This window comes from Bos indicus x Bos taurus, chromosome 24 (genome assembly GCF_003369695.1).
Source record: "Bos indicus x Bos taurus breed Angus x Brahman F1 hybrid chromosome 24, Bos_hybrid_MaternalHap_v2.0, whole genome shotgun sequence".
NCBI lineage: Eukaryota > Metazoa > Chordata > Mammalia > Artiodactyla > Bovidae > Bos > Bos indicus x Bos taurus.
The window spans coordinates 21,138,088-21,163,163 of NC_040099.1; the positions used below are offsets into that span (position 1 = coordinate 21,138,088).

Consider the following 25,076-nt stretch of genomic DNA (forward strand, 5'->3'; position numbering starts at 1 on the left):
TTTCTACATGAATTTTAGGATCAACTTGTCAAAAAAAAAAAAAATACCTGGGATTTTGATAGAAATTGCATTGAGTCTTAGGTCAGTTTGAGGAGTAGTGACATCTTAACAACATTAAGTCCTTCAATCCATGAATGTAAAATGTCTTTCCATTTATTTAGGTCTTCTTTTGTTTCAATGTTTTGTAGTTTTGTATTTCTTTTGATAAGTCTTATATTTCTTTTGATAAATTTATTCCTGAGTTTTTTATTCTTTTTGAGGCTTTGGGAATTGTTTTCTTCATTTCACTAGCATAGTGTTCATTGATACTATATAGAAATTGAATTGATGTTTGTATACTGATCTATACTACAACTTTGCTGAATTTGTTTTTTAGTTCTGTTTTGCGTGTGGATTTTTTTTAGGATTTTCTGTATACAAGATTACACTCTCATCAAGTAGAGACATTTTACTTTTTCCTTTTCAATCTGGATGACTTTTATTTCATTTTCTTGCCTAATTTTCCTGGCTAGAACTTCTAGGACTATACTGAATAGAAGTTCTAAGAACAGATTTCCTTGCCTTGTTCCTAATCTCAAGGGTAAAATTTTCATTCTTTCACCTTTAAGTATGAGGTTAGCCGTGGGTTTTTTTGTAGATGGTCTTTATCTGGTTGATTAAACTTCCTTTTATTCCTAGTTTATTGAGTGTTTTCATATTCAAGAAATATTTTGGGGCACTTACTGTTTCAGGCACTGTTCTAAGTGCTGGGAACATAACAAGACAAAATAGAAGCCGTATGCTAGTAACAGAGAAAGACTATAAATAAATGTAAATTATGTCAGGTGGTAAGAAATGTTATGGCTGAACCATGTGAAAACAAACAAACAAACAAACATGTACACATACATATAAACATAGCCAAGCACTGGAAAGGCATACAAAACATAAATGGCAGCAGTTGACTGTGGGGTGGCCACGGTGGCTGCAGCTGGAACGAGAGTGGGGGCGCCCTGGCCACTCTTCAACCTCTTTTGGCACCTTTTGGATTTGGTACCATGTTAAATGTATTGCCTAATCCAAAACATTAGTTTTCAAATAATCTTCTCATTTACTGAAGATTCAGAAAGACACCATACCAAAAGAAAGGCTGTTGTCCACCCATCATTAGGGAGAGCTACAGTGAACTGCCATTATTATTAGAAGAAACAGGCAAAAGACCCCTAAACTAGTTGGCATTAGGTCTTCAAGAAAGGAAATCCCAGGATCTGCTCTGGCTCGTGTAACTTCAGTTCTCCGTTCCACATAAGGTGAGTGACCATCAGTCAGCACCCAGAGGCTTTAAGAACCATTTTGAACCACATCTGTGGAATCAACAAGCTCCCTTCACGAAAACAAGGATGTTCCCATCCAATGGGTTGGGAAATATTTCAGCACTTAAAGGTTAAGCATTTAATTATCCAGAGCAAACCACTTAACCAGACAAATTTTCAAACCTGCAGGAAAACTTTGAGGGGATGTGGATAGGGGTCAGGGTAAGGAAGAAGAGGGGGAATCTTGAGTTATTTTGGTTTGCTTATTTTTCCCTGCCCTCTTGCTGGTTCATTTGTTTCCATGTGAAAAAAGGTGGGATATTTTCCAAGACTCTCAGTGATGGGAAGGGTGAGTTTAGTCCACAAATGTCTACCACAATCATAATGCAGAGGAAATGTTGGGAAATTGTACCAAATAGATAGATGACAGATAGACAGATAATCACAAAACACTACCATAAATAGAGTAGATGTTAAAGGGGCACTTAAGGCCAGCCTGGGATCCTAAATTTTACCCTGAGGAAAAGCGTGCTGTTCACTGAGACACAAGAATGAAACAAAGAGACATCTACTTCCTACTTTCCCAGGTGATGTTGAGAGGAGGGGTCAGCTAATGATGGGTGTAAGAGATCACATCTGGAGGGGATCAGGGGATTAAGGAGGAGGGATGCTAAAATAATTAGGGACTGAACAATAACAGCCTCTGGGATTTGCTTCAAAAGAATGGGACACCTTTCTCACTTCCTCTGCACCTGTCGGGTGTTTATTCTATAGCTGTCTCTATTTCTGTGGGTGGGAAGTTTCCATAACCAAAAAAATTCAGAGAAGGAGAGGGAGATGGGGAGGGAAAAGGGGAACTGTCTCCAGCAGGTCAATGCGGGACTGGGAAGATCAGGGAGAGAAGAGAGACGACCAGAGGGCCCCTGTCTCCTCCTTGAGCCTCTCCAGGTAAGTACAGACCAGACCACAGCCCTTAAAGCTCCCAAAGGAGGAAAAAGAAAAAAAGAATCACTTTCCGAAACATGAGAAAATGAGGCAAAAAGCTGATTAATGAAACATACATCCTGGCTGCTGTTCTGTCACAAGCTGGAAAGTGACACTGTTCACCAAGACAGAATAAAGTAAAGAACGTCAAAGTCGTAGACGCTCAGTCGTGTCCTGCTCTTTGCGATCCCATAGACTGTAGCCCACCGGGCTCCTCTGTCCATGGAATTCTCCAAGTAAGAATATTAGAGCGGGTAGCCATTCCCTTCTCCAGGGAATCTTCCCGACCCAGGGATCAAACTCCCGTCTCCTGCATCGCACGCAGGTTCTTTACCGTCTGAGCCACCAGGGAAGCCCAGAATAAGTGCACCTCAAATCCCGGTGCCCGGCGCCACGTCCTGCCCCTTACCCCTCATCTCTCCCAGTTCAACCAGCACGCCGATCTACGCTTGGCGAAGCCCCTCATACCAGATCCCCGGCAAAAGGATGAGTCCCGACCCAGTGCGAGTGGTCCCCTCCCGCCCTGCAGCAATGGGCTGGGAGGACCGCGGGCCACATGGAGCTCGACTTCCAATTTAAACTGCCTGTTCCGCTTTGCGGAACTCTCAGGCACGATGTGATCCCGGTCCTCACGTCCAATATACAAGCTCGTCCTGTACTTAAAAAGTTCAAATTGCACGGTTTGCTAATTCTTCAGGTCCCCCACCGAGCTGCACTTCCAAGGCATTGTTTTACCTACACGAGTGAGAAAAAAAAAAAAAAATGAAACTTCGAAAAGAAAAGTTGCTGCGAGGCAACCCAGAGTCTGGAGCGCAGCCCATCGGTCCCCATCCTGCGCGCCCGCAGAGTCGCGGTCCCCACCCGGCGCGCTGGCCTCGCGAGCACCGCTCCCGCCCCCGGGCCAGCAGACGAACAGTCAGAGCTGCCGGACATTCCTGCATTTTGCAACCCTGGCTCCGTTTGGACTTTTAGAGCCAGGAGTCTCTCGGGCAAGCAAAGGCTAAGAATCCTCAGTCTTGTTCCCGGAGGGCAGAGACAGGTGGCAGAGGACCATGTCGGTCCCACAGGACTGGAAGTCTAAGGAGCAGCAAGCCTTGGGGTTGCAGGTAGGACCCCAGCGAGCCGCGTCCATGAAGAGGGCGCGTGGACACATCCCTCCAGGTCTTTCGATTCAAGATGCGACGCCAGTGAGGTAACGCCGCTCCCACCGGGAGCAAAAAGTTCACCCTCCCCCACGTTGGTTCTAGAAACCGCGTATCCCTCACCAGCCCCGCACAGGTTCCCCTCGCCGGTCTCACCTGCCAGGCGGCCGAACTCGCGCGCCCGGAGCTCGTGCAGGGTGCCCCTGCCGTACCCGTAGACGAGAGGCTGCAGGCTCGAGTCCAGGAACCGCGCAAAGGGCAGCAGCTCGGCTCCCGGGTGCGCGGCCCCGCCGGCCATGACCCAGGCCTGCCCGTCGCGCCGTCCAGGCCGGCAGCGGCCGGGAAGCGCCTGGGCCAGCCCGCGCGGACTCCGCCCCGCCGCGCCCCGGCCTCGCCTCCTGGCCCTCCAGTGGCACCGCGTCCCCGCCGAGGGGCGGCGCCTCTCTGGGCCGGCCAGGCAGGCCCCGGGTACGGTGACTCACGGAGTTTCACCCATTTCTGCCCTTTTCCCACCTGGGGACCGGGGAAGCAGTGCCCGTGGTTGTCTGCTTTGCATCGCAGTCCATGGAGATGCCCCCCAGACCCTGGGAACGCAAAGTTCAAGTGTATCCGCGGTCCCACGGACAGGCGGATGGAAGATGCAATGAACTGCTTTTGCTGCTGGGAATCCTGGAACCTGGAGATCCTCCCGAGCCGACTCTCCCTGGCCCGAGCCCAGCGCAGCGCCCGGGACCCTCACTCTCCCCGGAGGAACTCCAGGGTGCGGGGCGGGGCTTTTGCCAGGGCGTTGTCCGGAGTTGCGGCTCCCCAGTGGGGCGTGCGCTCGGCGTCTCTGAAAATGCGGCTGAGCAAAAGGTGAAAGAGGAAAAAGACCGAGGATCCAAGAGTTTGGTTAATCAAGTCTAGGCAGATGCGATGGCACCCCACTCCAGTACTCCTGCCTGGAAAATCCCATGGGCGGAGGAGCGCTGAAGGTCGGACACTACTGAGCGACTTCACTTTCAGTTTTCACTTTCATGCACTGGAGAAGGAAATGGCAACCCACTCCAGTGTTCTTGCCTGGAGAATCCCAGGGACGGGGGAGCCTGGTGGGCTGCCGTCTATGGGGTCGCACAGAGTCGGACACGACTGAAGTGACTTAGCAGCACCAGCAGCAGGCAGGTGCGTACCTTCGGAACCGGGTAGTTCGAGTGCGACCCAAGCAAAAGCTCCGCCTCCGCTCCATCCCGGACCCTGTATCCGAGGGGATCACTGCCTCGAGTGCGGAGGGCCGGGTCACACCCACGTGCGCGAATCGCGTGGCCGGAAGTGAATGAGGAAGAGGGTGGGCAGGTGCGGGCCGCTTCCCAGGATGGAGTGAAAAGTACTGGAGGCCCAGGGAAGGGAAGGCACCGCAGGTGTAGAACCAAGCTGGGGCTGTGCTGAACCCACTGTGGGAAGCCTGAAAGTCTGGAGGGAGCTAAGGTGAGGACTCAGATTCCGGTCCTTGGAGACCCACGGTGGGGCCCCAAGAATGGACTGCTGGCTCTGTCGTAGGAAAAAATGGGGCATAAGAGGATGGTCAAGCTCATATCTGTCCTCGGGGCAGGTTATGCAGATAAGAATTCAAGAGCAAGCCACAGGAAAATGAAAGGTTTAGTTAGAGGCACAATCCATAGACACAGTGTGGGCTGTCTCAGAAGGTGGGAGAGGTGCCTGGAAGTGTGGGGTGCTTAGTTTTTATGGGCTGGGCCATTTCATAGGCTAATGAGTGGGAGGAATATTCTGTCTTGGAGAAGGGGCAGGGATTTTCGGGAACTAGGGTAGCAGCCACTTTTTGCCTTTTATGGAACTGCCGCTGCTCTGGTGGGTGTGCCCTTTAGCAGAGGCTACTGTATTAGAGTGAGTGTATGAGGGTCAAGGTCTACTGGAGGTCAAGTTGTCCGCCATCTTGTGCCTAGGAGGCTCTAACCAGTTTTTGTTACATCCTGTTCCCGTCAATAGTTTCATCATTCTTTTAATAGTTGTGCTCTGCCCCCTTCCTTCCTGTCCCAGCCCTCAAGCAAGCTGCGGTGGGAAGGGAGCCCAGGAGACAAGTTCATTGCCTGTGCTACCGCCAGGCCTGCGGTCGCCTTGGGATGCCTGACAGGGAGCGGAGCAGACTCCCTGGACCAGCCTCTGCTCGTATAAAAAGCACCCCCGAGGACCCAGTGGCCCACTGTGAGAGCCAGCCCTCCTGACCGTGCCCCCAGCACCAGATCTGGGAAAGACCCTGGCGGGGAGGGGCATGGAAGTGGTGGTTGTTGTGGCCCAGTCTGGAGGCATTGGGTACAGAGGCTGTAGCACCTGGGGTGGGCTCTGCCTGAAGACCGCTCTGGCTCATCTCACTCACAGCAGAATCCCTAGGATCTTACTCTGAAAGGAATGAATGCATCGATGGATGGGTGCCCCCGTTTGCTCCTTAGCATCATCACCCAACCCACCTGCCTGTGCCACACCTTCTAGCCACGCTTGGAGCAGGAACCTTGGGCATCTCGGCCTCCGTTTCCCTACCTGTAAGTTGGGGGAATGGTGGGGGGTGGTGCTCCCCTCACCCCTCTCTTTAATGCCCTTCTTCTCCTTGAGGACAAGTTTTTCAGGAATTAACCTGCAAGAATTATCTGGAAATCTGTTAAAACGCAGATTCTAATTAAGTTTGGCAGGAGTGGGACAGGTTCTAGGTTTCTAACTAGCCTGGGTGATACTGACGTTAGCGTCCTTGAACTGCACCCTGAGGAGTGACAGCCTCGGTCATTTCCCAGGGAATGGACGGAGTGCTTCTCCTCAAGGTGTTATGTGGCTGCGTAACAGGTCAGAAATCCACAAGGGTGCTTAGGACAAACTTGCTAGGAAACAATCTGGGCCAAGTCAGAACTCCTTTAAAAAAATTTTTTTTAATTGTGTTAAATATACATAACAAGAAATTTACCCTCTTAGGAATTTTTTTTTTCTTCAGAAGCCAGAGCTCTTTTTTTCTTTATTTTTGGTCACAAGGCATATGGGATCTTAGTTCCCTGACCAGGGATCTAACCCATGACTCCCGCATTGGAAGCTTGGGGTCTTAACCACTGGACTGCCTCGGAAGTCCCTTAGCCATTTTTAAGTGCCCAGTTCAGTAGTATCAAGTTCATCCACCTGCTGTGCAAACAATCTCCAGAGTTCCTTTCATCTTGCAAAACAAGTTCTGTGCCCGTTAAATAAGAACTCCACGTCCCCCTCCCCCAGCCTCTGGCAACCACCATTCTACTTTCTGTACACAAAAATTGGGCTACTCTAAGTACCTCCTATGGGTGGAGTCAAACAGTATTTGTCTTTTTGTGACTAGCTTATTTCACTTAGCATGATGTCCATGTAGTAGTATATGTTTAGAATTTCCTTTTTTTAAGAATCTTCCCTGGTGGCTCAGACGGTAAAGTGTCTGCCTATAATGCAGGTAGAACCTGGTTCAATCCCTGGGTCAGGAAGGTCCCCTGGAGAAGGATATAGCAACCCACTCCAGGACTCTTGCCTGGAAAATCCCATGGACAGAGGAGCCTGGCAGGCTACAGTCCATGGGGTTGGAAAGAGTCGGACACGACTGAGTGACTTCACCTTTTTTAAGGCTGAATAATATATAGGCTTCCCTGGTGCCTCGGAGAGTAAAGCATCTGCCTGCAGTGCAGGAGACCCAGGTTCAGTCCCTGAGTCGGGAAGATCCCCTTGAGAAGGAAATGGCAACCCACTCCAGTCCCATGAACAGAGGAGCCTGGTAGGCTACAGTCCATGGGGTTGCAAAGAGTCGGACACGACTGAGCGACTTCACTTACTTACTTTACTTCCTATATATATATGTGTGTGTGTGTGTGTGTGTGTATGTGTGTATATATATGTGTATATAGGTATATATGTATATATATGTGTGTGTATATATATACATCTATATATATATATAGGTTTAGGTTCCATTGTAGGTATATACCTGCTATATATATATATATATGTGTGTGTGTGTGTGTGTATGTATATATGGAACCTAAACCTATATATATATAGGTTTAGGTTCCACTATAGGTATATACCTGCTATATATATGTGTGTGTGTGTCTGTGTGTGTGTGTGTGTGTGTGTATATATGTATGTTTAGGTTCCACTATACGTATATACCTGCAATGTGGGAGACCCAGGTTTGATCCTTCAGTCAGGAAGACCCCCTGGAGGAGGACATGCCAACGCACTCCAGTATTCTTTCCTGGAGAATCCCATGGACAGGGGAGCCTGGTGGGCTACAGACCGTGGGATCACAGAGAGTCAGACACGACTGAGCAACTAACACACACATAGGTATATAACATATTTTTTGACCCATCCAAAGTGATGGACAACTGGAATACTTCCACTACTTGACTATTATAAACAATACTATAAAATGGGTGTGTGAGTATCTCTTTGAGATCCTACTTCCGGTTCTTTCAAACATATAACTGGAAGTGGGATTGCTGGATTATATGGTAGTGCTATTTTTAATTTTTAAGGAATTACCACACTGTTTTCCATAGCAGCTGCAGCATTTTACATTCTGACCAGTAGTGCACAAGGGTTCCAATTTCTCCACATTCTCACCAGTCCTTACTTTCTGGTTCTATTTGGTTTGGTTAGATTTTTGTTGTTATAGTAAAGCCATCCTACTGGGTGTGAGGTGGCTTCTCACTATGGGGTTGATTTGCATTTCCCTACTGATTGCTGGCGTTGAGTATCTTTTCAGGTGCCTATTGGCCATTCATGTATCATCTTTGGAGAATTGTCTGTTCAAACCCTTTGCCCCCCTTCTTTTTTGAATTGGTTGTTTTTTTTTTTTTTAATTGAGTCGTAGGAGTTCTTTATATAGTGTGGATATTAACCCTTCATCAGATACATCATTTGTGATATTATCTCCTGTTCCGTAGGTTGCCTTTTCACTCTGTCAACTGTGTCCTCCGATGTACAGTGTAGAACGCTTAAGGTCATTAAAAACCACTGAACTACCCTTTAGTCAAGAAGTATCTTTAAGCTCCTGGTTCTGCCCAGGGCCCTGCGTGCTCCAGAGGATGTGAAGATATTGTGCCTACAGCCACGTAGGGACATGACTCAGACAGCGGGGGCTGAGTGCCCTGTTGCTTGGCTTCAGAATGCAGGTTAGAATGGCAGGAGGGAGGAGAGAAAGGAGCTACTTCCAACCAGGAGTCCAGGGAAGGCACCCCAAAGGAAAAAGCCTGAGACCTGGGCCACAGTGAAGAAGGGAGGGCAGGGTGGAGGGGGACGTCAGGAGCCTCAGTCTCCAAGATTCCCTGGGCCTCTCCTGCCAGAATGAGACTGTCAGAAATTAGATTGCTCACTCCTACCCCGCCTGAAGTAGAACCTCCAGTCCCCACCAGAGAATGTCTTACACATATGCATCATTCAATAAACTCCTGTGCTACAGGCCTGCCACTGCTTCATCCTCCCTGGTCTAGCTGCTGGCCCTGGGACCTTGCAAGAGCCTGGTCTGGTCCATTCTGAGGTCCTGGCAACCAGCCTCAGGACCCAAAGTTTAGAACTTGGTAGTGAAACAACTCTTCAGATCCTTTGGATGACCCTCTCTCACCAAGAACCATGAAAAATGTGTGGTGGTTCAGACAGTAAAGAATCTGCCTGCAAGGCAGGAGATCTGGATTCAATCCCTGGGTGGAAAAATCCCTTGGAGGAGGGCATGGCAACCCACTCCAATATTCTTGCCTGGAGAATCCCATGGACGGAGGAGTCTGGTGGGCTACCATCCACGCGGTCGCAAAGAGTCGGACACAACTGAGCGACTAACACTTTCCCTTTCATAGCCAGATTGGGTAGACAGGTGAGGGAGCCCTGTCCCCCCACCTTGGTGGGGTTTTGTCCCTGATCCAGCCTACTGAGCCTGGCTCTGTACTCAGGCTACGGTCCCTGGCAATGGGCTCCACTCTTGAGGATCCCCACTCTACAGAAGACTTTGATTCGTGTACTATTCATTCATGTGCTCGCTTGGAAACAGTTCCATGAGTGCCTTTCAGAGTTAGAGCCTGTGGAGGTCAAGGAAGGAGGTAGGGCAGGTTTGGGGGTGGGTTTTGAAAGGCTGTAAGTCAGGCCAAGGGACTGGAATATCATTCTGAAGATTTTTGAGCAAGAAAGTGCCCCAAAGAGGTGATTTAAGCCAAACTAATGACTGTGACCAGGCCAGATGGTGGGGTGGTCTTCTTGCAACTGTCCAAGGCTGAATTACTGCAGATGAAAACGGGCTCTGGCAGGGACGGTCATTTAGTGTCCACTGGGGAGCTGCTCCCTGCTGGGAACCTGGTGGGCACTGGGAAGAAAACAGTCCACAAGGCGGCCTCTGGGCTGAGAGGCCCCCAGGACAGTGAAGAAGATGGGTTTGCAACCAGATCACCGCTCCATGCTGCAGAGTGCTGGAGAAGGGGCCTGCCTTCAGAAGGTTGAGCCTCCCTCACCTGGGACTCCAGAGGGTCCAGAGAAGGGGGAGGCGGGGAGCGTTCCATGTTCGGTGGCCTAGAGGCACAGAAGGCTCAGAATATTCCCAAAGCAGGACCTTGGTTGAACCTGGAGCACAGGCTCCAGGTGGAGAGGAGGGGAGGGGATGGAGAGGAAGGCGAGAGGGCTGTCAGACCCTCCAGTGCCAAGGAGCCTGTCTGGGGTACAGGAAGGACGGGAAGAGGTGTGTCTGAGACCCCTGGTAGCCCAGGTATATTGGAACCAAGATGGGGCTCAGTTCAGGATGTCTAAGTGAAATTCGGGCCCCAGCCTCAGGAAAGACAGTGTCAGTTGGAGACACAACTCATGGGAGGCCTGTGGACAGGTCATCCCAGGAGCTCTGAAGTGTTCAAAGGAAGAGTCAAACTCCAGGGACAGTGACATTTAGGAGTCATCTGCCTCCGTGCCACTGACGAGTGAGAAGGTACAGTCAGAGATGGGAGGAGAGCCAGAGCAGAGCACCTTGGTGGTAACTAAGCCTGAAAAGCCAGTTAGGACGAGGACTAATCAGACTATTGAACTTGCTTGGTGAGATTGTTTATGCAGTGACCTAAGTGATCATGTCCGTTGTCTGGGTGGGGATGGAAACTCCATTATAATGGCCTGGTCTTAAATGGTGAGGAAGGGTAGAGGTTTTTCTTTTGGCTAAAACCCCCCAGGCCTCTTGATCGTAGAGATAGTTGGAGGCTGCCAATTACAATGAATCATATTTCCTGCCAGGTAAAATGAGGGTGGATGTTTCAGAGGAGGCTGAATTTGGTTTGGATAATGAAATTAGTGTTTCCTGCTAGAAGGGAAATGCATGCCTCCCCAACAATGAGAACATTGATCTAGATATCCTGGTACCAGAGAAATCAGAAGAGGGTCTGGTGATCCAGTGGTTAAGAATCTGCCTTCCAATGCAGGGGAGCCAGGTTCAAATTCTGTTCAGGGAACTAAGATCTCACATGCCATGGGGCAGCTAATCCCCAGCTCTGCGACTACTGAGCCCATGTACTCTTCAGCCCTCAGACCATAACTAAGACCTGATACAGCCAAATAAATAAATAAATATATATATATATATAATTTTTATTTATATATAAATTAATTATATATATATATAGTAAGTATACTATATATATATATATGTATGCACACTATTGCACAGCAGAAAGTAAGAGAGACCGCAATGGAGCTGGTTTCTCAGCAGAGCCTGGTAGGGTGGAAGCTCTGGTAGAAATAACTTGAGAGCAGTGGAAAGAAAGATCTGAAAACCCCAGGAAGCTCCCTCCCCTGGAGTGACAGGAGACCTTCTCTGTGAATAGAAGCTGAAAGGGCAGCTCAAAATCACCATGTTTGGGAACAAGGCTCTATTATATCCAAACTCATGTTCAAAACAACCCCCTCGACCCCACCCAGTACTAGGCAGACCACAGGAGCAAAAGGGTGGGTGGACCCACAGCAGGCATCTTCCTGAGGCCCTTTCCCTGGGGTCCTAGCTTCTCCCTGTTCATTCAAGGAGTGAATGAACGAGGCCAGACCACTCCCTTCTTGTTCCCCTCTACGCTGTCATCTTCTTCCTGCTCTTTGTCCCCTCTTTATGCCACCAAGGCAGGGAAAGGGTTTGATGCCAATTACTCCCTTTACTGACTGGTGGCTTACACTGGAGAATGCTCCCCCACCAGTCAGCCGTATTATCAAACTTATTCTCAGATTCAGCAACTATTTGACAGTACATGGTGCTAGATAGATTAAACTGTGCTAGATGCTACGGAAAACAAATCAGATGCCCTGATGTTTAGGCTTTCATAGGCTTGTACACTTGGCTCTCACTACCTAGCCAGCACCCACTGCCCTCCGACTCTGCTTTGGCGAATAGCCGCATGTGGGCCTAATGGGGCTGACTCTGCCTCCAGCCCCAGAACAGGTGATCTCACGCTCTTGCTACAGCAGGTGGGCAGGCTCCAGCCACTCCGTGTGCTTTCCTCTGCCCACTGTGGTTCGTTCAGAGGGTCACTCAGAGTAAAGTTAGGGACTTCACCTTTAAGGGTTTATTCCTTTTTTGGGCCTTGTCAGATCTTGCAGGATTTTAGTTCCCCGACCAGGGACTGAATCCAGACCCTTGGCAGTGAAAGCTCTGAATCCTAACCACTGGACCACCAGAGAACTCTGAAGGGTTTATTCTTTTTGATATGCATGAGCAAGGCAATCTGTCACCTCAGGGGCTGCTCTCATCCCTCTTATAGCCATGAGGAAGGGCAGCCCTAGAAGACTGACACATGGAGAGGGCAGAGCTGAGAATCAGAGACAGGGAAACAGGGTCCTGGTCAAACTACCCCTGTGCTTTGTCCTACCACTGGACTTTTTTCAGTTACATGAGCTAATAATTCCCTGTGTCTTTTTTGAGACAAACTTTTCTTACCACAGAAAGTATCTAATTGATACTTCTTAGGATTTATGGGCTTCCTTTGTGGTTCAGACAGTAAAGAATCCAGCTGCAATGCAGGAGCCCCAGGTTTGATCCCTGGGTCAGGAAGATCCCCTGGAGAAGGGAATGGCAACCCACTCCAGTATTCGTGCCTGGGAAATCCCATGCAGAGAAAAGCCAGGTGGGTACAGTCCATGGGGTTGCAAAGAGTTGGGCACAACTGACAGACTAAGATACACACTAATAAAGATAGGAAGCAACAAAGGCCATAAAAGAAAATGAGAATAAAATACTATGAATTCAGAGAAAGAATCCTTGAAATGAGGGGAAATAAAGGCTCTATGGAAAGGCTCTTTCCAGTAGTCATGTATGGATGTGAGAGTTGAACTATAAAGAAAGCTGAGTGCCGAAGAATTGATGCTTTTGAACTGTGGTATTGGAGAAGACTCTTGAGAGTCCCTCGGACTGCAAGGAGATCCAACCAGTCCATCCTAAAGGAGATCAGTCCTGAATATTCATTGGAAGGACTGATGTTGAAGCTGAAACTCCAGTACTCTGGGCACTTGATATAAAGAGCTGACTCATTTGAAAAGACCCTGATGCTGGGAAAGATAGAAGGTGGGAGGAGAAGGGGATAACAGAGGATGAGATGGTTGGATGGCATCAACTCAATGGACATGGGTTAGGGTGAACTCCGGGAGTTGGTGATGGACAGGGAGGCCTGCTGTGCTGCGGTTCATGGGGTTGCACAGAGTTGGACACGACTGAGCGAGTGAACTGAACTGAAAGGCTCTACGGAGGTGACACAAACTGAACTTTATTTAATTGTAACAGTTACCAATTATTGGTGTCTTACTAAATCCAGACTTTGGGCTAGCATTTTAATGCATTGGCTCATTTAATCCTCAAAACAACCCTACAAGGTGGTTACTTTTTATGAAATGAGACTAACATTTGTCCTCTCTTCCAAAATAAAGCAATTCAATTCTCAGCTAAGAACCACTTGCAATAAAGATTACATTTCCCAGCCTGTCTTGAGGTACAGCTACAAGATAAAAGTCAGGTCACAGAGATTAAGCAGAACTTGTGTGGACTTCCAAGTTTTCTTAAAGTTAGGGGCAAGCCTCTTATGCCTTCCTCCTTTCTGCTGGCTGGGATGCAAAGATCATGGCAGGAGGCCAAACAGCCATCCTGGAGAGTGAGGAAGCCACACACTGAGGATGAGGGCAAAGAGCCTGGGTGTCCTGATCATGTTGAGAAGTCTCCCTCCCCAACCTGCCCTGCCTCCCTAGATTCCTTTTTAGAGAGAAAACTTCATTCTTGCAATAAGCCAAAAAGAACATTTTGTGTTTTCTTTCACAGAATTGAATCAAGGTCAGACTGACCTATTAATATTATCTCTACTTACAGAGACGAGAAAAGCTTACCCAGACACAGCCAGTGTGAGCCAGGGTTCAAATACAACTGATTCCTTACCTCTGGGTTCCAACCCTCACCCAGACTCCCTTGAGAAGTACACAGGATTTGTACAGAGTGGGTAAGAAGACCTTGCATTTTCCTTACAGACCACAGAATCCTTACAGGATTTTCTGGAGTGGCGAGGATCTCTCACTTAGGAGATGACTCTGTCCTTTTGTTTTATCCCTGAATTGGCACAGTCTCCCTCCAATCCCCATCTGTCTTTGGAATCACTAACCACAGCTGCTTCCCCTGAGGCTGCTGGGAAGGCAGGGATTTGACTCTTAGTTGTCCAAGATAAACACTGCCGGGAACACAACCCAACCACCTCGCCTCCTTCCAGGAAAGTCCTGTAGGTCAGAAGAGACTGCTTAGACTGACACTTGGCATCAATCTGAACTTTGATGCTGTAAATCAGGCAGAGAAATGAAATGATCAGGGCAAACCGGCAAGGGTAGGTCTGTAATCCTGAAATACTCCTCAGCAAAGCTGCAAGACTGTCCCTTTGCTTTAGATGCTATGAACTACCCGAGTATGGTTCAAAGTGTTCTCCGGGAAGAACAGATTAAGACCATCGTGGACTTCCTAGGTGGTCCGGTAGTTAAGAATCTGCCTGCCAATGGATGGGACACAGGTTCAATCTCTGGTCCGGGAAGATCCCACAAGCCACAGAGCAACTAAGCCGGTGGGTCGCAGCTACTGAGCCAGTGCTCTAGAGTCCGTGCTCCACACCAGTAGAAGCCACCACCACGAGAAGCGTGCACACAACTAGAGAAAGACTAGCAAAGACCCAGCGCAGCCAAATTTTTAAAAAGACTAGACCATCATGGTAAAATTACAATGTGTGTATATGAAGCTCCTGGGAACACTTACTGAATGACACAGATGCTTCAGGACAACTTGGGAAAACTATGTACAACTGGTCAAACAGTAACCATGAACTTGACTTCCCCAAGGGCAGGACTGCTTTCAGAACTTAGGGTGTGCTGGAGAACGTTCCAGAGGACTGTTAAGTCCACTGAGTCTGCTCTGAAGTCCCACGCGTGAGGCATCTGAACAAACTACTGTGTGCCAATGGGGAGATCCAGATCCTTCCCCGGATTAGCAGAGAAATCACACTTTAGGGCATCCTGGTTTGCGGTTAAGACGCTGAGGTGCTCACTGCCTTGGTGCATACACGCTCATACACGTGTGCTTACACACATACACCACTAAAGGTCTAAGACAAGTTTATAGAGATTCTGTAGTTCAGAACTGCACTGTCCAAATATGGGTAGAGCCAGTATCCACAGGTGGCTAGCAGACACTTGAAATGTGGTCAGTCCACACTGAGATGGGTTCTAAATGTAAACTGCACTTTGTAGGATACAACGATTTATATACAAGGGTAAAATATCTCCATAACTTTTTATATTGTCTGTTAAAATGATCCTATTTGGGATATACTGGGTTAAAACAAATGGGTCATCAAAATAAATTACACCTCTTCTTACTTTATGTGGGTACTATAAACTATTACGGAGAAGGCAATGGCACCCCACTCCAGTACTCTTGCCTAGAAAATCCCATGGACGGAGGAGCTTGGAAGGCTGCAGTCCATGGGGTCGCTGAGGGTCAGACACAACTGAGCGACTTCACTTTCACTTTTCACTTCTCCAATTTTCATGCATTGGAGAAGGAAATGGCAACCCACTCCACTGTTCTTGCCTGGAGAATCCCAGGGACGGGGGAGCCTGGTGGGCTGCCATCTCTGGGGTCGCACAGAGTCAGACACGACTAAAGTGACTTAGCAGCAGCAGAAGAATTTAAAGTACATAGGTGGCTTACGCTGTATTTCTGTTGGACTAAAAATAGCAGATAGTTCTCTAAAAACTTTCATTTAGACTAAGTATCACTGAACTCCTCTGGAAGCAAAATGTCCTGTGAGGTAACAGCATAAACTCCCACCCCTCCCTCTTCCAGCACATTTATTATGTACGGTGTGCGTTTAAGGGGCAGTCTGCCAGGTGGCTCGTTTCCACAGGGTCAGATGCCTCCAGCTTCGCAGGCTCTCCCACACCCTCTCTGAAGCTCTCCCCATCCAGCTCCCGAGCGAGTGTTCAGCTCTGGTGGCCCACTTCCCAAACCTCTGTGGGCACACCCAATACTGTCTTTCTGGCATGTTCGTCTGTTCCTACCGCTCACTCCCCCAGGGACATCCTTCACTCTCATGACTTCAGCCTTCCTCTCGTGACTCATCCACGTGACCTCACAGAGGTTCAGATGATTCGGAATACTACTTTCCAAGCCCCTTCATCTGTCATTTTAAATGGGGCTATGTTCTACTTTAAGTCAAACCCTGAAGGAATAGAAGGGAGGGACTGCAGTTCAAACTCACAACCACCTGCCAAATTCCTAGAACGGCTGGTATGTACTGGGAGGAAGGGGTCAAGACCACACTTTGTGTGGTCCGTTTATTTACAAAAACTGTTAAAATAAAAACTGAGTAATCTGGGTTTTATCTCTTTATTTTTTAGGTCCTCCTTCGGAAGAGGGCAGTAAATAATAAAATGTCCCAAACAGCAGCGTATGAAAACAGAAGATGAAAATGACACAAAATTAGGCAAATTTGGTCATGAAGAAAGGTGGGGCAGAGGCTCTCAATCAGAAACACACAGATGCAGGTCTGAATCCCTGAAAGCATGGGCGAGGTTCTGAGAGTATGTGCATATATAAACATTTTGAGAAAAGAGTCTGTAGCTTCCATCATATTTCAGAGGATCTGAGACTCATATAAGGACTACTGCCATAAGGCTTAAAAACAAAACTCGATGCAAGTACGAGGTAAAGAAAGGTTATCCATTTACATGATAAATACTTTGCAGACACTGATGGGTGTATGCTTGTGGTCACTAGGTCCACTACAGCGCACATCTGTTGACTCTGTGTATCTTCACAGTGTGATCTTCACCACAGCTTGCAAACTGTAACCATTCAGCACCTTCTCCTTCATTCTGTTCAGTCTTTCCATTACAATTCTTCCAGCATAATTTTTTGATAGCAAGCGTATGACTTTGGCTAAAACAAAGAGAAATCATGAGATGAACATATGCTACGACTATGAAACATTTTACTGGCTGCTCAATTCATATTAATTAAATTAGTATGCAAAAAAAAAAAATTAGTATGCGCTTCCTATCAGTGTTGTTAACATAAATGAAAGTCAAAACCTGAACATCAAGATGTGCTATCACTAACAGTTTAGCAATTTTATTTTAACCTTGAAAACATCTTACTTACCGACCAAGGACACCACCAAAAACAGCAAGAAACAGACAATGTATTTCTGTCAAATTTTGCTTTAATGATCAGTGGAATTCAAGAAATGTCTATTGAAATTAAGTCTTTCAGGTAACATTACTACTAATTTGGTAACGGTAATGTTAGCAATCCAAATAATATAAAGTCAGGAATCAGTTCTTGCAAATCCAAAGTCATCATAATAACAAAAAAAATCTTTTAATGAAAAACTCAAATTCTGCACATGTCCCCTGCCCATGCTTTCTAAGGGGCTTCCTGCCAGTGTTGACTTTCAGGCCATGGATGTGGTCTGGGTACCAGGCAGAGGCAGAGCGAGCATCGTGGGCAGGGCAAACTGAAAGGAAGGAAAAGAAGGGAGGGGAGGCCGGGAAGAGAAAATTTCAAATGCCTGAAATACGAAATTTCATTGGCTTCCTCTTAGGTAAGCCAGCAGCATGAACTATTTCAACAGCCAAATCCAGCCTCAGAGAGGTAGGAGCAAAGCCATGAAAGAAGCAGTGACAAATCAGACCTCATTTTAACATACTTAAATAAATACAATTATCATAAGCATTAACATGCTTTGCTGATAAGAAGACAAACTCCTCTGGAAGAAATAGCTTGTACAATACATGTCTCTTGTCATCAAGCCAGTGACCTTCCTCATGGTGCTGTTGTTTGGAACTGTATTTGAAGTTATATTTTGGATAGTTTAAACATACAAATGTTGAAGAATCCTAAAAAAAAAAAAAATCTAACACAGAATGATGTGTGACTTTTTTGCAAGTCTCGTCATTTCTAATGCATAAAATGGGTGAAGCTGATTGACAAGTGATCCCTGCTGTCCAGGCAGGCGGGTGAGGAGGAGGCGATCGGCAGCAGGCGCTCTGAGCCGGTAGAGGTGACGCCCAGGCCCAAGGCTCGGAGCCCTCGCTCTGCCTGAAGCCCTCACAGGGCTGGGAGCGGCACCTGGAGGTTTGCTCCGTTTTCGGGAGCTGAGCTGAAGTGTTCAAACACGAGATCTGGCTACCAAACACAGTCTATAATATTTCCAAAAAAATCACCAACATTCTGAATCAAATTTTCCTAAAATTCTACTGTGGTCACATTCTGAAACCCATCATTTTGAAATCCATTTTCATCTCCAATGTGTTATCTCTAAAGATAATATCAGACAAACAAGCCATGTGGTCAAATAAACTTTTTAAAAATAAGTGCAGTATAGTAACAAATGTCAATTTCAAGAGAGTGCCACAAAATTCAGAGGTACCAATTGGAGTTAAGCGCCAGGAATGGATTTGTGTTCTTCTCCATGAAAATGAGGCATGAGATTGCGAAAGACTTCAACGATGTCTATCTGATCTGGTGGAAGCAAAAACAAGAAAGAAATACCTTTGACTTGTTTCTACACAGCGGATCCAGTCGTTTATTTCTGGAACTTGATCGGTCTTTTTCCAGGAGTATAAGCAAATCTTTCCACACTCCAGTCCTACTGCAACCACATATCTGTTTTTAAGAGAAAGGTGAAGGCTGATTAATTTAGCATGAATTTCTTCAGGGTTCCCGACTACCTCTGGCTGATGAAGGACTGTTTGGACCCAGGATCCAGTGTGCTGCTCTGCTATGCACTCGAGAAGCCGCCTCTCCATCGAGGGAGCACAGTTCTACCTCTGTCCCTGGTGGGCAAGGCCCGTGAGCCAGCGCTTCCCTGGCTGGCTGTGGGGCCCTCAGTATACTAAAGATACTCGTTATAGAGAAAGTAGCACCGTCTTCCATTTGGTGAAATAAGAACCTCTGAGCCACACTCCCCATCTCTATTTCACCACTCTAAATACCATCAAGTTCTATCAATTTAGAAATTCTTATGAGAAACATAAGCATTATTTTAAAAAATATTTAACTTGGAAGCTGAAAGAACACACAGATAAAAGCATAAGAGGGCTACACATTGAGAAACTAAGTGGTCCTCTTAAAGAAACATGAGATGAAGCCCCCACATAGAGACTGACCGTTGGGAAAGGTTAAGCACCGGGCAGACGCTGACGGCGGTCACAGCTCCACCCACATCCAGGACGGAGGAGCAGGGCCCGATGCTGTGCTCGACGGCGTCATCGCTGGAGTCACACTCACCCCAGACAACCACCTAGCACAGACAGATCACACTCTGTAACGCTTTCTCTCTGCAAGGTTTCTGTTAATGGCAATGCATTAGAGAGTTTTGATGGCATAAGTGACACTCTGAAATTTTTTAATTCGTCATTTTCATTTGTGATCCAGGACTTCTGAGCACTACAAGCATCACAGAGAAGCCACCATGTAGCAGATACAAGTCTGAGATCTCAACTACCCAAGTGTGCTGGGCCAAAGTCGACTGTCCCTGCCTAGGGGCCTGCTCTTTATACTCAGGAAACCAGTTTGGATCCAGTGAGATTTGGTCCACCAAGGTGCCTGCACATTCCCCCAAGAAATTACCTCAAAATGTATGGAACCAATCAAGTCCTTGGCTCTCCCTCTACACCCCAGCCCAGCTCAGAGAATCAGCTCAGCTCTCTCATCAAGGTTGGAGGCCCCAACCTTGATGATACTAATCTAAGAAATGAGGCTTTTCTGGAAGCTCAGGCCTCGAAGGGGTGTGAACAGTCACAAAGAAATGGAGAGGGCCATGAAACAGACAAGAGCTGCAACTTCAGGACCAAAGAGAGACTCTGAGCAGAAGGCTCTGCCCAGGCAACCAGAAGGGCATTCCCGAGACCGCCTGACGGATGATGCTTCGTCCGTTTCAGCCTTGACCTGTCTCTGAGAGTCACAGCTGGACCGTCTGCTGCCGGGCCTGACTGTGGAGGACGGAAGCAGACCTGCTGCCTGAGCAGCTTGCAGACAGTAGGAAGATAAACGCCCGGGAAGACATGAGTAGGCCAGTGAGAGGAGCGAAGGGCTGACAGAGGGCGTGTCAGAGGCCGACACGTGTGTGTCACTGAGCACATGCCGTGTCAGTCCCCTGCTCAGGAACACCACGGCTAGGACTGAGAGGGCGGGAGCGGAAAGGAGGCACTCGGGCGCCTCAGACCTCTAGTCTGCAGGAACTGCAGAGAAGGAAAGGATATTTTTTTTTTAACATTTTAAAATAACTTTTATTTCTAACCACAGTTACACATAGAATTTTTAATAGTAAGAAAAAACAAAAGATATATTGGGAATGAAAATTTCCATTCAAACCCCCCAGCCCACCCCATCAACATCCTCACCCACCGAACCACCTTCTCTTTATTGCCACGTTGTTGTTTAGTCGCTCAGTCGTGTCCAACTCTTTGCAATCCCGTGGATGTTTTAAAGAGCATGAACACCAGAGCCAAGACTGGGCCAGGCAAACATTTCCCAGGGAACAAGGGCAAGGGGCAAGGCCAAGAACCTACTGCTAGCTCACTTAACCTGACTTTTTTCAAACTTGGGACACACACACTCACATACCCCACCTCCTCCAATGAATGAAAAGGTAACAGTTATTCACAGAATTTTAAATTCATACAAGTATGAAAAAGAAAAGTATGGATACTCTTAACACTTTTCATTTACTACTTTTCTCCCACTGGGGCCATCTGATATTGGTAATGAGTCTGAAGAGTCTCCTCTGTAGTTGATATTTCAGAGACATATATTTATAGAATTTAACAAGTAAGAAAAGTCTTTTTATGTATGCATATAAAAAACACAGGAGGGAATACATAAACTGATTTTTAAAAACCATATTAGAAAATTAGGATTATGTGTGTTTTTTAAATCCAAAGATACCTGTAATATTATTATATTACATTTGAAAAAATACAAAGTTAAAAAAAAAATTACCTTTCTGTCCCGACTTCCAGTGAAGAAATACTTGCCATCAGGACTCCAATCGCAAGACCAAATAATCCTGCTGTGCACAGCAGTGACTTTGTTAGTGAAGGCAAACAGGCTGAAGACGGGATCTGAAAGAAACACATTTATGCACTATTCTCAAAGTGGAGAAACCTGGTTTTTCCTTATTAGAAAGTTATGTTTAAGTGCCATATAAATCATGTAATTTAGTCATCAATTTATACACATAAATGGATGTCTTTTACAACAGATCAAGGCCAGGGAGCAGACCCCTCACCAGAAGACTATGAGCATACAATTATTTTTCTAGTAGGAAATGATATTATACTGATTAGTCACTCTCGAGTGACTGATGTGAACTCCTTATTGCCAAATTCAGAGTTAAACTGAAGAAAGTAGGGAAAACTACTTGACTATTCAGGTATGATCTAAACAAACAGATTCAAGGGATTAGATCTGATAAACTGCCTGAAGAACTATGGATGGAGGTTCGTGACATTGTACAGAAGGCTATGTGATCAAGACTATCCCCAAGAAAAAGAAATGCAAAAAGGCAAAATGGTTGTCTGAGGCGGCCTTACAAATAGCTGTGAAAAGAAGCGAAGCTAAAGGCAAAGGAGAAAAGGAAAGATATACCCATTTGAATGCAGAGTTCCAAAGAATAGCAAGGAGAGATAAAAAGGCCTTCCTCAGTGATCCATGCAAAGAAATAGAGGAAAACAATAGAATGGGAAAGACTAGAGATCTCTTTAAGAAAATTAGAGCTACCCCTTTTCATGCAAAGATGGGCACAACAAAGGACAGAAATGGTATGGACCTAACAGAAGCAGAAGATATTAAGAGGTGGCAAGAATACACAGAAGAACTGTACAAAAAAGATCTCCATGACCCAGATAATCACAGTGGTGTGATCACCTAGAGCCAGACATCCTGGAATGTGAAGTCAAGTGGGCCTTAGGAAGCATCACTACAAACAAAACTAGTGGAGATGATGGAATCCCAGTTGAGCTATTTCAAATCCTAAAAGATGATGCTGTGAAAGTGCTATACTTAATATGCCAGCAAATTTGGAAAACTCAGCAGTGGCCACAGGACTGAAAAAGGTTGGTTTTCATTCCAATCCCAAAGAAAAGCAATGCCAAAGAATGCTCAAACTACTGCACAATTGCACTCATCTCACAGACTAGGAAAGTAATGCTCAAAATTCTCCTAGCCAGGCTTCAATTGTACATGAACTGTGAACTTCCAGATGTTCAAGCTGGATTTAGAAAAGGCAGAGATCAAAGAATCAGAAATCAAATTGCCAACATCTGCTGGATCATGGAAAAAGCAAGAGAGTTCCAGAAAAACATCTACTGCTTTATTGACTATTCCAAAGCCTCTGACTGTGTGGACCACAACAAACTATGGAAAATTCTGAAAGAGATGGGAATACCAGACCACCTGACCTGCCTCCTGAGAAATCTGTATGCAGGTCAAGAAGCAACAGTTAGAACTGGACATGGAAAAACAGACTGGTTCCAAACCACGAAAGGAGCACATCAAGGCTGTATATTGTCACCCTGCTTATTTAACTTATATGCAGAGTACATCATGAGAAATGCTGGACTGGATGAAGCACAAGCTGGAATCAAGATTGCCAGGAGAAATATCAATAACCTCAGATATGCAGATGACACCACCCTTATGGCAGAAAGTGAAGAAGAACTAAAGAGCTTCTTGATGAAAGTCAAAGAGGAGAATGAAAAAGTTGGCTTACAACTCAACATTCAGAAAACTAAGATCATGGCATCCGGTCCCAGGGATCAAATCCGGGTCTCCTACATAGCAGGTGGATTCTTTACCAGCTGAACCACCAGGGAAGCCAAGTGGATGTCTAAATTATCAGTGTGAAACAGGTGGGTAATTTAACTGTATATTATTATTCCTGTCCCATAAAATCCTCGGTATATATCATCTATTTGGTTTTATGGTGGCATTCTGTAACCACCTGCAAAGTCTAAATTTTGTACATACAGATTTTTATGGTTCTTTAACCAAGATATCTGAAAACATTATCATCCTTACAAGGAAGGTCAAGTCTTCCTCAAATTTCAAAAACTTTCAAAGACTCCCAGTAACCAGACTCTGGCCTTCACTCTGTTATCATTTCACTTTACCCAACAGCTGCTCAAAGTGAGTAAATGGACATAACTGTCTCACTAGTACCCTTCCCAGCCAGGAGCCATTTACCTAACTCAGGCGGGATCGTGTCCTGCCTCTTCCACAGTGACCAGGTCCGATCTCTGGAAACAGCTAGTAAGAACTTGTCGTCAGGAGAGAAGGCCATCTGTGTGACAGTCAAACTATGGAAGATTAAATTCTGCACCTGCTTCCAAGATGCAGTGTTCCAGAGAATGATAGCAGCATGTTCTTTCTTGGCTGCCTGTAGGACAGAGATGAAACAATAAAGCAATGTGAGTGAAATAAACTGGAAAAAAGAAAACAAAACCACTTTTTAAAGTAACACACTGCTTCTACAGTATTCTTCATGTATCTGCATAAATAAAAACCACAAATTCTCAGAAGATACTATAAATTCTATAACCAGGTGTAACCCCTGAGAAGAGACAGACTGGGATTAGAAATGATGACTAGACACTGGCAGTGGAATCAGAATTTTTAAAATTATAATTAACATACAATATTCTACCTTGTTATTGACTGTGTTCCCTATCTGCACCTTACATCCCTGTGACTTATTTTGAAACTGTCAATTATTTTGTAACTCCAAGTTTATACCTCTTATACCCCTATTTCCATCATCCCTCCACCTGCACCCTGAAAACACCCTGTCTGTTCCCTGTATCAACGAATCTGCTTCTGTTTTGTTTGTCCATTTGTTTTGTTTTTTTGGATTCCATATAAATGAAATCATTTAGTATTTGTCTTTCTCTGTCTGCTGACTGACTGATTTCACTTAGCATAACACCCTCCAGGTCTATCCATGGTGCCACAGATGGAAAGACTTCACTCTTTGTTAATGGCTGTGTTATACTGCACATTCATGTGTGCACACACACCACCCCTTCCTAGTCATTCCTTTATCAGTGGACGCTTTGGCTGCTTCCATATCTTGTCTATTGCAAATAAAGCTACAATGAACACAAGGGTACATTTATCTTTATAAATTAATGTTTTCGTTCTCTTTGGATAAATACCCAAAAGCAGAATTGCTGGATCATATGGTATAGTTCTATTTTAATTTTTTGAGGAAGTGCCATACTATTTTTTCAAGTATGTATTTATATAATTTTACAAGTATGTATTGTATTTTTACAAAATACATTTCTGCATTAACTGTGTAATTAGTAGTTAAGAGACTTTCACTCCTGGTCCATACGAAGTAACAAGGACCAGATTTACTATCTTGTATGAAAAAAACTAAAAGATCAAACAAAATGCATCAAACAATGCCACTTCAAAATACTTGATGTCTGGCAACAAAGAACAGTTACCCCAAGGAACAAAAAGAATCATAGAGTAGAAAAAAATAAAAAAACAAAAGAACATCACTGAACCCTATAACAACAACAACCACCCAAATATAGGTGTAACTACGGTCTGCAAAAGGATGAAAAGAAAAAACACTTAAAGAGCTGCTGCTAAGTCGCTTCAGTCGTGTCCGACTCTGTGATCCCATAGACAGCAGCCCATCAGGCTCCCCCATCCCTGGGATTCTCCAGGCAAGAACACTGGAGTGGGTTGCCATTTCCTTCTCCAATGCGTGAAAGTGCAAAGTGAAAATGAAATCGCTCAGTCATGTCCGACTCTTTGCAACCCCATGGACTGCAGCCTACCAGGCTCCTCCATCCATGGGATTTTCCAGGCAAGACTACTGGACGGGTGCCATTGCCTTCTCCAGTTAAAAAGCTAATGGCCCTCAAATTTGATGAAAACAATAAACCGAAAGATCCAAGAAGTTCAATAAAACTCAAGCACAAGAAATAAGAAAAAATTATACCAAAAACAATCAAATTGTTTAAAACCAGTGATAAACAAAAAATTGTACACGGAGGGGAAAAATCCCATTATTGAGTAACAAAGAAAAATTACACTGGACTTCTCATCCAAAGCAACACAAGT

General features: G+C 45.9%; 2 protein-coding genes and 1 long non-coding RNA gene across 5 annotated transcripts in view; 1 reads left to right on the forward strand and 2 right to left on the reverse strand.

Annotated features, from left to right (window-relative positions):
- The window catches only part of MOCOS (molybdenum cofactor sulfurase), a 60,489-nt gene extending 56,101 nt beyond the window's left edge, over positions 1–4,388 (reverse strand). The window contains exon 1 of one of the 2 annotated variants that reach the window (XM_027525817.1): positions 3,932–4,388. In XM_027525817.1, the coding sequence (XP_027381618.1) occupies positions 3,932–3,974 (43 nt within the window). In that variant the 5' untranslated portion in view covers positions 3,975–4,388. Of the gene's footprint in view, positions 1–3,574; positions 3,767–3,931 lie in introns of those variants that run through there. The other variant, XM_027525816.1, reaches the window with a different exon arrangement.
- A 68-nt stretch (positions 4,389–4,456) lies between these two features.
- On the forward strand, positions 4,457–17,862 carry LOC113882733. Of its 2 annotated transcripts, none has more exons than XR_003508433.1 (3): positions 4,457–4,579; positions 5,453–5,952; positions 16,334–17,862. It is a non-coding gene; the product is annotated as an uncharacterized LOC113882733 (long non-coding RNA). The 2 variants fall into 2 exon arrangements; XR_003508432.1 differs by having other exon boundaries at positions 4,573–4,882.
- ELP2 (elongator acetyltransferase complex subunit 2) overlaps positions 16,304–25,076 on the reverse strand; it is a 48,252-nt gene continuing 39,479 nt past the window's right edge. The window contains exons 18-22 of the mRNA XM_027525818.1: positions 23,184–23,376; positions 20,940–21,061; positions 19,106–19,239; positions 18,489–18,602; positions 16,304–16,874 (exon numbers count right to left, since the gene is read on the reverse strand). Of these exons, the coding sequence (XP_027381619.1) occupies positions 16,718–16,874; positions 18,489–18,602; positions 19,106–19,239; positions 20,940–21,061; positions 23,184–23,376 (720 nt within the window). The 3' untranslated portion in view covers positions 16,304–16,717. The remainder of the gene's footprint in view (positions 16,875–18,488; positions 18,603–19,105; positions 19,240–20,939; positions 21,062–23,183; positions 23,377–25,076) is intronic.